The sequence below is a fragment of the Prunus avium genome, chromosome 4 (genome assembly GCF_965620075.1).
Source record: "Prunus avium chromosome 4, drPruAviu1.hap1.1, whole genome shotgun sequence".
NCBI classification, from domain to species: domain Eukaryota; kingdom Viridiplantae; phylum Streptophyta; class Magnoliopsida; order Rosales; family Rosaceae; genus Prunus; species Prunus avium.
The window spans coordinates 28,698,958-28,714,280 of NC_142287.1; the positions used below are offsets into that span (position 1 = coordinate 28,698,958).

The window sequence follows — 15,323 nt, forward strand, 5'->3', positions numbered from 1 at the left end:
TTCAGTACGTGTGCCTCACCTAACCTCATCACTATTGAATTTTATTTAAATGGAAAAGTTGCACAAGTGAAGTAAACCTTTCAATTGCGTTCAGATGTCTAATCATATTCTTGAACAGTTAGTACATATTCAGGGGAGGATATATGTATGGCAAAGAGGTTTAAAGTGGTAAAGGGGGCAACTATTGACGGCAATGCACTTCTTCTAATCAAAGGGATCGATCCGAGGGTCATGTTCGCTTGCCTCAAACACCTGAAGCAGCTAGTCCTCAATATGTATGTATGATGAGCCAAATACACTTATGTGGCAACAGGGAAAGGATTTTTTTTTTTTTGGTCTGAACCACGAGGTGGTCCTGGATGGGCCCCAACTATGGGTGGCACCTTTAAGCCTTAACCACAACCCAGACTAATCCCCGTTCACACCGGGTCGGCCCGTAAGGGGTAAAGTGCTAGCCAAAGTGGTGACTCCGTACAAGAGCAGGGATCGAACCCCTGACCTCTCTTAAGGAATGAGAGTGCCGAACCACTCACACCAACCACCTTGGTTACAGGGAAAGGATTTTAAGTAGGCAACAAACATGACATTTTCAATCTCTAACCTTTCCCGCTCCAGAGCAATTTGAACATCTTTCCGCTTTTGTTTGCTGTGTTTTTTTTTTTTACAAATTTATAAATAAACCCAATTCTAGACATGTATTTATAAAAAAACCCAAATACTATTTAAACATAGAAACACATCCAAAATCAACCCCAAAATCAACAATTGTATATTTTTGGGGTGTGTTTATAAATGAGTTTTGAGTGTGTGTAATGATGGGTTTTTGGTGTGTTTATAAAGTGTTTTTGTTCAAGAAAAGCATTGGCTCTAGTATTTATGGATGTAATTTTTTAGCTGAAACCCTTCAAAACTTGAAGGAAATTCTTAATTGCAACTCCTAAAGTAAGATTGTAGTTCTTAAATGTTTTTCTTTCCAACTGCAATTGAGTGGGGATGTCAAAAAGATTCAAACTTGAGGTAAACCCACCCTAAATTTATAAAAATAAAAATAAAACACTCAATCGGAACATGAGGTCAAGGCCCGAAAATAAATAAAAGAATAAAACACAAAAGGCAAAAGAACTTAAAACAACATTCATTAAAACTGTTAGATGAAACAACGCCGAGATTCATGCTTTTCCTAATACCTGTAGCTGTAGTTTAAAATACAAAGTAAAATATGTCAAAGATGTATTATATGATTTACTTCATTCACATTCACACTAGGGCAAGTAAGCGTGACCTGCCTCCGGTCAAGGATTGCTACGTACCCTGCATCTGACTGGTTAGAGCAGGGAAAGGTTAAATACCATACCTTAGATCCAGCAGGAAGAGCTGTGGGTGTCACCATTCTTTCGTTGCCAATTGCATCGCTTCATGTTTTTTTTTTATAACAGAATTAGATGCAGCTTCCACAATTAGATTAAGTCTAATTTGAATCATAAAGTTATATCAAATTTCATATACGCCCATAAAGTAAAACTTGTTTCTAAAAATTATACAATATTAATATGTTATATATATAATAGGGAAATTGGCGGCTTTGCCCCCGGCGCAGCTAATTTATTCAATATTATCCCCATTTTGAAATCTAATCACAAATATCCCCTATAAAAACTTCCTATTGACAACTTATTGCCCATCCTTCACTTAGGTTTTTTTTGTTCTTAGTCGTTGCTCTTCTTCTTCCTCTTCTATCTAGTCTCTTCCTCATCCTCTTCTTCCTTCTGCCAAACCTCACAAGAATCCACCTCCACCATAGAATCTCGCTTAACTCAATCTCCTCTTAGTTATATCTTCAAACTAGGAGCTAATTTGAACCTCAAGGTTGAACCCCAAATTTGGAATCGAACCCTAGCCAAGGCGTGACTCACCACCTCCGTCGTTGGCCTCCATAACAGAGCCACAATCGTGACTCTCCACCTCCGTCGTCGACTTCCACCACAAAGCCACGACACCTTCATCTTCGATCTTCATTGTGGTGAGTTCTAATATTGGTTTTGCTTTTTTTTTTTTTGGGTTTCTATTATTGATTGAGATTATTGGGTGATTACTTTTACTATTTTGAATGAGACAATAATGGGTTTTTGTTGTGGTTTGTTTGCTGTTTCTGTGATTGAATGAAATTTACCAACTATTTCTTGTGGTTGTCAAGCTCTTGGACTTGGATACATTGTTTTGTACTTAAGATTTGTCTCTGAAATCATGCATACACTGTTTTGTGATTGAAACTTGGACATGCAGACCTCCTTGAAAGTGGTGTATTCACTCTTTTGTGATTGTGATTTGTCTGTGAAATCGCTTAGGTGATATATCAAATTAGGACTTCTGGCTTTTCTGAGCAACCTGTAAGAATACATATAAAACTCATAGATGCTCTCTGAAATAATAGTAATGTGGGTTTTAACTGTAAGAAACCAACATCATAATTTGAAACCAGTAGCACCACCAACAAATGTAAGATTCTCATCCTTTACTTCTTTTGAAATTGATTGGAGAGTTTGTAAGTTTTATGAGAATGCCAATATTTTAACATACGTTTGATAGTGTAAAGTTGGCATATGTTGGATCTTTGTATTCTCTATTTTTTCGTAATTCAATCCTAGATCTGTTTTTGGTGCAGTCTATACAATCCTCAAGGTTGGTATCATGCCAAGGTTGTGTTGGTGCGGTGAAAAGGGTTCTTGGAAAACTTGAAGGTTTGTTGACAGCTCTTTGCATTTATCTAGTTCCATTGTCTTGCTCTTCTTCTTCTCTGAGACTGTGCTTCTTTAATTGTTTGAACAATGCCAAATGCACTATTGATGATTTCCTGATTTCCTGATTTCCTGATTTGTATTTTTATTCGCCTGCGAGGACACACATTCACTTCACCCATGTTTATAATTACTTTTATATTGCAATTGAGTAGTATGAAATTGTGTGCATGAATGTGAACTTTAATTTTGCAATGGTACTGTCTTGTGAAAGCTTGCCATATGAAGAATTGGGTCATTTAGAAAAGCCAACAATCTATATGAATTTTGATAATGGTTTCAATTGTGATTGAATATTATGTTTTTGTTTCCATTATGATTGAATGATTTACTTCTAATTTGCATTTTTAATCCATTTTATACAGATGGAAGATTGTCTTGTTTCAAGTGGCGGCATTCTTTTGGGGAGGAAATTGCTAACTTTCAGCTTAAATTCGGGTCTAAGAGGACATGTCCTGGAATTTTAATGATAGATATAAATTGTGTTAAAATTCCCGACCAAGAGGAGATGTAAAGTTTTTGCTTTTTGCCACTTTCTTATGTATATCTTAAGATGTAATGAGATAACATTGCTTCCATAGTAGGGAAATTGGGAAATTATGGGTATAAGAATGTGATTTCATCAAGGACGTCGCATCCTTTTTTGAGAAAACACGTTATATACATTCAGTGTATATTATGTGTATATTGTCTATATATTGCTTGTTTATTGTTTGTGTATAACCATTTATTGCCTTTTATTGTCATTGTATTGTATGTTTATTGCCAATTGATAGCTTGTGTCATTTTTTAAGGAAAAATTAATATAAACTCTTATGGCTTGTATTGCCCATGTATATGGCTTATATTGCGTAGGTATTGCCCCTATATGGCTTGTATTGCCTATGTATTGTGCAAATAGGAGGACTCTCAAACCAATTAATGCAAAAAATAGCAAAAACCAATTAATACAGTGAAAATAAGAACGCAATAGGAGGCTATATAGTAGCAATACTAAGGCAATATGAGGCTATTGTCTTAATATTGCCTTTGTATTGTACAGATAGTGTATGCATATTGCCACCCTATTGGATGTATATTGTAATACTATTGCTATCGTATTGTGGTTATATTGCTCCAATATTGCCTCTATAGTGTATGTATATTGGCCTAATATTGCTATTATATCGTATGTCAATGGCCATTTGGTCTAATAACAGTCTCCACTTCGTTGAAAGTAATCCTGAATTCAAATCTCACGAACACGACAATTGTTATCCATCCTTATATTAGCATGAATTGATGTTGACCTTTCAAATGATAGTTGGAGTTGCACATCGATTCATATTCAAAAGGAAAGTAATTCTCTCCCTCAATGAATCTTCGTTCAAAAGAAGGCAGCTATCAAATATTGGGTACAAAAATGCAAGATCCACGGTAAATTAATTGGGCACAAACCACATATTACAAAACCATGATGATTTTTGGCATGCTTAAAAAGAGAAGGGCCAAATACAACAGAAAAGAAAATCCATTCAAGCTTCTCACCAAACATGGCTCAAGCACTCGACCATGGTTTCAATCCAAACCTACCCAACAAGGGCATACCACGTGTCCATCGTAACAGAAGAGTGGCATTTACAAAGCTTGAACTGCAATATGTTTCTTTTTCTCCTAAACAAAATTGTTACTAAAATGGAACAAAAGATCCCTAACATAGAGCAATACAAGCAAAGATAGTCAATTTTCATACACACAAAATTAGTCCTCATCCATCCCTGCAGGCTGATCTCTCTTACTAGGGCCACCTGCTGGTTTTGCCATTATAATCTGCAAGATAGTCAAAGCACTGTCAACAACCTTTTTTTTAACGAAGGTATTAAACATTAAATAGGCTGCAATCAGATAGATTTATCATTTCTCACACATTTTTAGCTAGCCAGAAAACCCCTAGCATATAGATTTTCTATTTACTATCAAGCCTTCTGCACTGAAGCCATATTCATTATAAAGTTCAACATTTCCCAAAAGTAACTTTCAATTTTATTTTATTTTTCCAAGTTAAAAACTAACATTTGCGACCGTTCTTTTGAGTTATAAAGGAGTTTGTGTTCTGAGTACACACGTGCATACATGCATCTGTGCCAAGTTAGGGGAACTTTGAAAAAAAAAAAAAAAACTTCACAAAAAGTATGAAAGTATAAAATTAAATAAATAAATAAAAAGAATAGTCAACTAATTCATAAAGCCTCGACTTTTTTTTTTTTTTTAAACTGTATGTAGTTTAGCATTTTTTTTGCTTTGGCCTCAAAGATGCAATCAGGGATTCATAGATGTAGTTCATACCAAATTAGGGTACTTCAAAATTAGGAAAACCATTGACAAATACGTAGTAACTAGTTACCTGATCTACCCGTAGAACAGTGCAGGCAGCATCTACAGCATACTTGAGAGCAAAGAACCTGCAACAAATAGCCCAAGAAAGAAGATTGATACTTATATCTCATACGAAACAACTTCCTGGCCAACTTAAAGATATTGATTTCAATAAATTAATGAAACAGAACTATCTAAAGTTCATAAAATACCCAAAATGTTTGAAGTCGAGATGTCTCCAAGTTACTATTTATCAGTTATCCAAAGAAATCCTCACTTATTCCCGAATGCTATAATTCGTAAAAATCCTAAATGCAAACCATCAATACTATTTGTAAAACAAATAAAAAATACAAAGGTTGGCATTGTCACTCTGTTATCCTCTAGAAACCAACCATCTAATGAAAAAGAAAGATAAGAAACCTTTCGTAGTGGATATGTGGCTTAACTATTTACACAAATGAAATATAATAAAGAAAATAACTGAATGACTGGGTCCCATGGTGAATAAAGGCTTTCAGCACAAAGATGTAGTTGTTAGACCACCAAATCATGAACTAAATTTTATACATCATATATGCATAACCTCCCAGCCCTATTAGCCGGCCAATGGACTTCAAAATGCACCACAATCCTCAAAACACCCATGCCAGTAAGTCACAGTTTGATACAGAAAATCAAGTCCAAGATTGAATTACGAAAAATAGAGAAAACCAAGATCCAACATATGCCAACTTTACAATATTAAACTTATGTTAAAATATTGGCATTCTCATAAAACTTACAAACTCCAGTCACTTTTGGAGATATCCTCCACCTCCAGACATAATCAATTTATATAGTTCATTCAAAAATCACATCCCAAAACAGAACAAACAAATTCAGATCATTGAACCAAATAACTGTGTTTTTTCAATTGTTTTTTGTCAGAATAAAAACCTAACTCAGTAATCCAATTCAATAAGCAAAAGAAAATCTTCAAAATCATTGTAGATTGGACAAGCTTCAAGCATAATATTCCTGAAGACAAACTGAAAAATATTTGTTGCACAATCCCAAAATTTTGGTTCAAAAAGTTCTTGTATAATCCCACTGAAATAACATTCTCTACACAAGCTGAAAATATAGAGAGAGTAAAATTTTAAATTAAACCCATAATTATGTTTCAACAAATTTTTGTACAATCTCACCCAAATTTGCCTTGGAGGGACTTGAACTCACATCAAGCACCAAAAACCCAAACCCATATATGAAATTGAAACAAGGAGAAGAAAACCCAAATGTGCAGGAGAAAAGCCAAGCTGGTTACCTAAGACGCCATCTCTAGGCATGGAGGTTGAGAGAGGTGACAGAGAGTGAGAGATGAAGGTGGAAAGGTGGTCGTCGCCGATTTGGGTTAGGGTTTCTGAGGAGGTAACAGTGACTGTCGCTGATGTGGGTGCGAACGAGAGAGAGAGAGAGAGAGAGAAGAGAGGAGGGGAAGGGAGATTCTATGGTGGAGCTGAATATAACTAAGATATAACTAAGAGGAGATAGAGTTAGGGAGATTCTATGGAGGATGTGGATTTTGTGAGGTTTGGGAGAAGGAAGAAGAGGAAGAGGAAGAGCAACGACTGAGAAAAAAAAAACTAAGTGAAGGATGGGCAATAGGCTGTCAATAGTAGGGCTGGGCATCTATACCGTATATACCGAAATTGTGTCAATACCATGTCATACCGTACCATATAATACCGTACCGAATGCCTACTGAATTAAAACGGTAACATACCGTACCGTACCAATCTTGTATGACACGGGTGTAGTATCATATATCAGCCACCGTATGCCACCGTACCGTACCGAATAGTAACCCTAAACAAAAATACACGCTAATTTTTTTTCACTCTTGACACTCGATCTCTCTCACCCAAACCCAGACTATCGAACTCTCCTCCCACTCCTAGCCAGCTCTCTCTTTCTCTCAAACTCTCGATCTTTCTCAGTCGCCCTCGATCGATCGAACCAGGCCAAACCCTTGGATCTCTGTCTCTTTCTCACTCTCTCACTCTCACGATCTCTGTCTCACTCACTCAATCTCTCGATCTCTGTCCCACTCTCGATTTAATCTCTGTCTCTCTCGACTCGATCTCTGTCTCTCTGTCTCTCTCGATCTCTCTCTGTCTCAATCGACGAAGCCCCAAATCGACGAAGCCCCAAATCTACCTGTCGATCTCTCAATCTATCTGGAAGCCCCAAATCGACGAAGCTTGCTCCTCTCGATCACTCTCTCTATCTGGAACTGGAAGCCCCAAATCGAAGACTCAAACTCAAATGGTAAGTTTGTGTTCAACAAATTCTCTGTCTGGAATTGAAACTTTTGATAATAAGCTTTTGATTTGCATTGATGAATTGATGTCTGGAATTGATGAATTGTTGCTGGAATTGATGAATTGATGAATTAGGACAATATCCGAATTATGAATTGATGAAATTGTTGCTGAATTGATGAAATTGTTGCTGAATTGATGAATTGATGTCTGGAATTGATGAATTGTTGCTGGAATTGATGAATTGATGAATTGTTGCTGAAGCAGAAACTTTATTGATGAATTGATGAATTAATGAGGACAATATCCGAATTATGAATTGATGAAATTGTTGCTGAATTGATGAAATTGTTGCTGAATTGATGAATTGTTGCTGAAGCAGAAACTTTATTGTGGGGTTTATTTTGATTTTTGTTAATTCTTGTCATGCAGTCTCGATCAAGTAAGCATAAGGAGAACAGTGGGCTTGATATTTCTTCAACGGCAACATCACCAGCACCACCACAGTGGGCTTGCTATTTGATTAGGATTTGGATGTTGAATTTGTTGAATCTTTGAATATTTGGTGAATGAATAGGTTGAATATTCAATTGGTTCATTTCTGAGTTTTGTCATTTTGAATACCGAAATGGTACCGTACCATACCGATATCGATTCGGTATGGTATGGTACGGTACCAACTTTGGCAACCATAATCCCATACCGAATCATACCGGTTTTAATTTCCGGTATTGGTAGCGGTACGAGCCCAATACCGTACCGTACCGAACCGTGCCCACGCCTAGTCAATAGGGAGTTTTTATAAGGGGCATTAGTGATTGGGTTTCAAAATAAGGATATTAGTGAATAAATTAGGTGAGCCAGGGGTAAAGTCGCCAATTTCCCATAATAATAAACAAGAAACTATGAATGACATGAGATAACATAACATATAGCAGTCAAGTGCAAAGCAAACCTCTTTGTGATTTGGAAAATCTGTACGAAAGGAATCAAATCCAGAAATGACTGCTCCATTGAAACTGAAAATGGACTGCAGCAGGATATATATGCTATTTAATGTAGAACAGCTAAGGAGCTTGATTAGATTGAACTCAGAAAGAGAGAGAGAGAGAGAGAGAGAGAGAGAGAGAGAGAGAGAGAGAGAGAGAGAGAGAGCATAGCTGAAACTCATCATCACCAACAATGGTTATGTACTTGAGATGTGCATTTCTCTGAAAATAAATTTAAAGAGTACATTCGTTCGGCTATACCCTTTAAATAAAAAATAGGGTAATTTAGAGTTTGATACATCAAATTTTTTTCATCTCAATCGCATACACAAAGTTGATTTTCTTACAACTTTCATACATATCGTTAGTTTTTCTGTTACCAAGTCTATTAACTACTGACGTGGCCACTCATATGATACCACGTGATCCATATATATTATTAAATAAATAAATAAACATTACTTAATTAATTTAAAAACTTAAAATTAAAAATCCCTCTCTCTCTCTCTCAGCTTTCTCTCTCCCTCTCTCCTTGCTCTCTCTCCCCCCGCGGCCCCCATCAAACCCACACCCCAAAGCCCAATGCCACCATACAACCACCATCATCCCCACCCGAGATCCACCCCTAGCCCCACCCAATACCCATCCAGATCCTCTTTCTCTCTCCACAAATTCAAAATTTGAAAAGAAATTTTTGTTTTCGAACACTTTGCATCTTTGGGGGGTCAAGAGGGGGGTTGTGGGTGGGTTGGGCTCTAGGTTTTGAGGGGGTGGGAGCAGGAGGAGGGGGTCTTTTGGGTGGTCATGGGGAAAGAGAAGTTTTTGGGTGTCTTGAGAAGGGTTGGCTGGGGTTCTGGGTTCAATGGGAAAGCAAAGAGAGAGCGCAAGTTGGCTAGGGTTCTGGGTTCGATAGGAGAGAGAGAAAGAAAGGGATTTTAACAAGTATAGCTCTTTAAATATAAAAAGAGATATTTAGTCATATACGAATTCTTAGCACTAAAACGATAAATAAACCCTACACCATTTTATTTCTATAAAAAAACCCAAAAAAAACCCAAAAAATGATAGCTGGCCCTATTGAATTTAGTTTTGATTATTAAATTACTTTGATGACCTATTGAGTGTTTTGAGCTTTTTTATGAGGTTTTGGGGTTGAGTTTGTTTTAAGAAATCAATGACAGTTTTGTAATTTAAAAGAAGTTAAAAGCCTTTTTGTTATGTTGTAAATGGGCTTTGGGTGTGTTTTTAAAGTCCATTTCATATTAGGTTTTTTTATAATTTGGGCTCCTATATTGGGTATAATAGTGAATCTCATATATTAAAAAACATATTTAAAGACCGGCTATACTATTTAAATAAGAAAAATATATTTAAACAGTACAGTCGCTCGGCTATATATAGAGAGAGAGAGAGAGAGAGAGAGAGAGAGAGTATAGCCGCACCCTTTAAATAAAATAAATATATTTCAAAAGTATAGCCGCGCAGCTATACTCTTTAAATAAAAAAATATATTTAACGCGCATAGCTGTGCGGCTATACCCTTCAAATATTCGAATATATTTAAACAGTATAGCGCGGCTATACTCGGTATACTAGTTAAATATGTTTTTGACCAAAAAAAAAGTTAAATATGTTTTTTATTTAAATGGTATAGCTGCACGGCTATACGCTTGCAGTTAAAACTATATTCAAAGAGTACAGCAGCGCGGCAATACTATTTAAATAAATATATATATATTTAAAGAGAATAGCCATGCATATTTCCACCGCCACCTCCAGATCTCAACAGTCCCGAAGAATTGAACTCTCCTCTGCCCCCACTTCCTCTGTCACTGCGCAGCAGCCCCAATTCCGTTGGTAACTACTAATTGCAATCAATTTTCAATCTTTTGCATGAATTTTACTCATGACTCGGAAAAAAAAGAATTCACAATATTGGATGTTGTTCATGGCAGGATCTAGGCCCTCATAACTCGGAAAAACAGAGGCCTAAAGTCCATCATTATCAGGGAACCAATTGATTCAGTACGCGCGCCTCGCCTAACCTCATCACTATTGAATTTTATTTTAATGGCAAAGTTGCACAAGTGAAGAAAACTTTTCAGTTGCGTTCAGATGGCTAATTATATTCTTGAACAGTTAGTATATAATATATACAGAAGTCCCTTCCCTTGGTTATGTCACAATTCAGGGGATGATATATGTAAGGCAAAGAGGTTTAAAGTGGTAAAGGGGGCAACTATTGACGGCAATGCACTTCTTCTAATCAAGGGATCGATCCGAGGGTCATGTTCGCTTGCCATCGCCATTCCAGATCACAGAGTGTTAAATACAGTATACATATATCAGTCCTCAAACACCTGAAGCAGCTAGTCCTCGATATGTATGTATGATGAGCCAAATACACTTATGTGGCAACAGGAAAAGGATAGGCAATAAACATGACATTTTAAATCTCTATTACTCAATTGAATACTGCGTTTACATATTGCATGGAATGGTTTAAAAGTTAAAAAACCATACATATGAAAATGAAAGTGTGTATAATTCATTCTGGAACTTCCACGAACCTTTGCACATTTCATTGCGAATATAAAACTTGATAGGCCTACTTTCTAGCTGAAGATAATCCAAACAAAGTAGTTGACATGCAAACAATGGTAATGTATGTTGAGACATGTCAATGTTGATCAAAATACCTCCGGAGTCAAGAGAAGTTGCAACAATGTTCCTAGCAGAGCCAGATTGTCTGGCTAAGCAAAGTGCAAAAGAGAAGTCTCCTTATCGCACTAAGAGTATCTTCTGAAAGCTGCTGTAATGCTTAATCTTCATTTCTTTCACCAAACACTACTGCTTGGAAAATAAACACTCTGAGTTTGAGTAAACAAAGCATGTCAATGTTGATCTAAATACCTCTGTACTCGAAGGAGGAAACTGGAAGCAGTAGAACGGTACAACTGCTTGGAAAATTTGAAGGTGCTGCACTTTCCAACGGGAAAAGTTTTAGGCATAGAAACAAGGGGACTCATGCTTGAATGAAAAACCCCATGCCTATCAAACAAAAAAGATATTGATACTATTCCTCACCAGCAGTAGAGATCACTTCATATGCAAAATGGCCTGCAAGAAAAAAACAAGAGTAAGATATTTTGGAGCACTAAATCAAGTTAATGTTGAAGATGTAAAAGTGGAAGTTTAAAGTTTTCCATAAATGAGACTGGGATATTGGAGCACTTGGAGATTTCTTACGTGCTTATTTTCTTTCAACAAGTTAAGCAAGCACATGAGAAAATTCAAGAGCTCTACCCGTTGAACTATAAGCCTTGCTAATTCAAATGTACTTGTAACATCACTGTAAATAAGGGGTACAGTCATGTGCTATGGTGAGTGTTTCAATGAAACATAAGCTCATTCTCATTCGGCGTATTAGCCCTGAAAAAGATTTAGGCTCACGCAAGGCGCTTGCTCATTGTAGTATTAAAAATCACAACAAATTTAAATTAAAGAAAACAAAGTTCATATGCAGGGGCTTACCGTTGCATGTGAGGACCATTAATTCCAGAATATCCAGACCATGGACCCAAAGTAGTAATGCCAAGGTGGAAACCAGAAGTGGTAGAATGGCACAACAGCTTGGCAAATTTAAAGGTGCTACACATTCCAACAGGAAAAGTTTGATCACACATCCCAGATCCTCTCATACTTTCATAACCTGGATAATCCCATAACGAGAACTGTTCTTCATGAACCAGATATAACCCAACCTTTTGTGCTAACTCCACTATTTTCCATTCACTGAAAGGAAATGTTGTCTTGTGTGTCACATGAATTTCTCCTATCGCGGTCAGCATTTCGCTTGCATTCTGGAGGAATCCCCTGATCAAATCCTGATGAAACCTGAAAATGCTTGAATTTCATTTAGAATTCAAAATCCTCTGTTTACAATTTTTTTTTTTGCGAGTGTTCTGGTTATGCTCAAAACTACATTGTTTCAGTTCTTCAATAAGGAACACATTATGAACCCAAAATATCATAGAGCATATACCATGATCTTTAAAGGGGATGCATATATGGATTTGTTTTAAGTTCTTACCAAATTTGGAACCTGTTGTGTTCAGAAGAAAAGGGACCATGCAAGTAACCGGCGTGAGGAAAATTATAGATTATGCGATCAAAGCGTACGCTAATCAACAAAGGGTGTCGGCTCATGCTGTGGACATCCACCTCAGGCAATATTATGCATCCCCTGGCCTCTAACTCCTTCACATTGCTCATAGCTTCTGAATACTTCAGCATCAAAGACTCTACAATTAGCATGCGAAAGATTCAATAAGGAACCCTCTAATTTTTTTTTTATAAAATAAAAGATTGGATCTTTGGGCCCCTTTATCTATTACTTAACCATTAATGACCCTACGATTAGGATGAAAAGGATTTCAATCAGAATTCAGAAACCCTCTATCTATCATTTCATCATCAAAGACTCTACAATCAGCATGCAAACTATTTCAATCAGGAACCTTCTAGGATTTTCTATTTGAAAGACAAAATCAGCACCTCTTGTTTTATGCAAATGAAAAAGGCTATCACAAAACGTCACTAAGGTTTACGAAACTATCAGATTGCATCCTTAATGTTTTTTTTGTGTCACTTGTGGTTCTCAAGGCTAGTATGTGCAATCACAAATGGTCTCTGCCATTAGGTTCCATCAAAAACTCCGTTAGTTTGCTGATGTGGCATATACATGTATCATAAAACATCCCTGAAGTTCACACACCTATCACAAATGGTCCATACGAAATTTTTTAATTTTTTAATTTAAAATTCATAAAATTTTGGTTTTCTTTTTTAAATTATTTATAAAGGAAAAAACCATTTATAGAAGGATTTTAATCTTGAGGACCATTTATGAACCATAAACCCTTAGTGTGTTCATTTTTAAATTTTAATTTTTTTTTTTAAAACTCCATTAGTTTGTTGATGTGGCATATATATGGAGCTCACATCTACAATAATATAGTGTCACATGTATTAAAAATATAAAATATATTTTTAAATAATTTAAAATTCATAAAATTTTAAAAAGAAAACCAAAATTTTATGAATTTTATATTAAAAAATTAAAAATTTTGCAGGACTATTTGTGATAGGTGCGTGAACCTCAGGGATGTTTTGTGATATACATATATGCCACATTAGCAAACTAACGGAGTTTTTTACGGAACCTAACGGTAGGACCATTTTTTATCACACATACGACCCTTCAAGACCACGAATGATACAAAAAAATATTAAGGCTGCAATCTGATAGTTTCGTAAACCTTAGGGACGATTTGTGATAATAACCCAAATGAAAAATCATTATGGAGACATAATGATTTATGTGGGATCCACCATCATCATGGTTGGGATTGTTTTTCTTTTACATGTGATGTATCAAAGGCATGGGTGAGTTTGTGAAGAGGTGTGTGCAGAGGTACCGCAACAAAGGCATGAGATAGAGAGATGTGCGGGTGCTTGAGCCGCACCAAGGAAAGGCACCAGAGAGAGAGCACGGCAGAGAGGTAGAGTGGGTTGCTTGTGAGATGCAAGCAATCAGTCCACAAACTCCTGGAGGATGTTTCAGCTGAGAGTTAGCTGGGTTCATCAAAGGTTCAAGGGAGGATATATTTCTTAGGGAGTGAAAGTGAGTTTTGGGAAATACTGTGAGTGGGTGTACTAGGGATTCGGGTTTGGGTATAAATTCTTGAGTGTTATATTGGGTTATGTTGATTTAACTCAATATGTATTTTGTATAGTTACTATGCTAAAATATGATATTTGGTTTGAATAATATGTTAGGTTAACTTTATTCTTCGCCATAAGGAGGTATATATAAGAGTTTATACAGTAAAGGATTAGGAAAGTATCTTCTAATTATACAATGATTTATCAATTATATAAAATAGGAAAGTAAATCCCTTCATTAATCAAGGAAATAAATCTCCTTGATTAATTAGGAGGCTCACGTCAACATACTATTCTCATAGTGGAGAACTGACAATACTGTCTGGGGATGTAGGCAGGATTATTTGTCGAACCTCATAAATTATTGTTGTGTTCTCTCATGTATTTACTCTTTGTCATCTTTAACTTATTGGTTTATTTATTTATTTCTTCCATCAAGTTATGCTGTGACTTTAATTTTTGTTTTTTTTTTAAAGTTATGCACGAGGGGGAAATTGGTGTTTTCCCAACAAATTGCCCCTCATTTTGAGGGAAAAAAAGTAACAAAAGTTACTCCAGAACTTTTGTTACAAATGAAAGTTAAGTTGAGGAACTTTAGAAGCCATTTTGAAAGTTGAGGAACTAAAGCTTAAGTGAGTATAAAGTTCAAGGACCGCTCCTAAAAAAGCTTTTTTTATTTATAATATTTTGAGAATACATATTTATAATGCTTGAAATACATTAGATAAATAAGAACCAATTTGTCATCATCAAAACAATTACAATGCTTTCCAATTCCTAGAGGCCTCTCTCTATTTTTTTTAATTTTTTTTTTGGTGAGCAAAATTGTGGCCAAGTGTGCAACCACTCCGAGCCGAGACTATTTACAATAAAGCTCTCCCCAGGGGGTGTTTTTCACAAGTTGAGTTTCGAACACTGGACCTCACAGAGTATCCAGCTAACATTCGCCCAACTTGCAGGAACTAGCAAGTATTTCCGCTAGACCAAACCCCTTGGGTAGAGGCCTCCCTATTTTAGGAGGTGGATAGGGAGCATGGTTAGAGTTGTATTTTTCCAATTCCTCCCTAAAATTTGTTTAATGAGGTGATTTAGGGAGGCCATTGTGGATGCTCCTTGAGGTCTCCCTCAAATTTTTGTTCTTTTTTTTGGAT

At 36.2% G+C, this 15,323-nt stretch overlaps 1 protein-coding gene across 2 annotated transcripts; it reads right to left on the bottom strand.

The window, feature by feature from the left end:
• Positions 1–10,887: 10,887 nt before the first annotated feature.
• Positions 10,888–12,991, bottom strand: LOC110759231 (uncharacterized protein At4g26485-like). 2 transcript variants are annotated; one of them, XM_088251745.1, is made up of 4 exons: positions 12,539–12,991; positions 11,980–12,351; positions 11,533–11,565; positions 10,888–11,424 (listed from the first exon to the last, which is right to left on the bottom strand). In XM_088251745.1, the coding sequence occupies exons 1-3, from the start codon at positions 12,760–12,762 to the stop codon at positions 11,550–11,552; spliced, it is 612 nt and encodes a 203-aa protein (XP_088107871.1). In that variant the 5' UTR covers positions 12,763–12,991; the 3' UTR covers positions 10,888–11,424; positions 11,533–11,549. The 2 variants fall into 2 exon arrangements, with proteins under 2 accessions (XP_088107871.1, XP_088107870.1); XM_088251744.1 differs by having other exon boundaries at positions 10,888–11,565.
• Positions 12,992–15,323: the final 2,332 nt, after the last annotated feature.

What these genes read in the sequence shown, in the direction of transcription:
- LOC110759231 (XM_088251745.1), bottom strand. Translation starts at nt 12,762, where the DNA reads ATGCTAATTGTAGAGTCTTTGATGCTGAAGTATTCAGAAGCTATGAGC. An exon ending in CACAACAGGTTCCAAATTTG is followed by an intron (nt 12,352 to 12,538) that starts GTAAGAACTTAA and finishes ATGAAATTCAAG; the next exon opens with CATTTTCAGGTTTCATCAGG.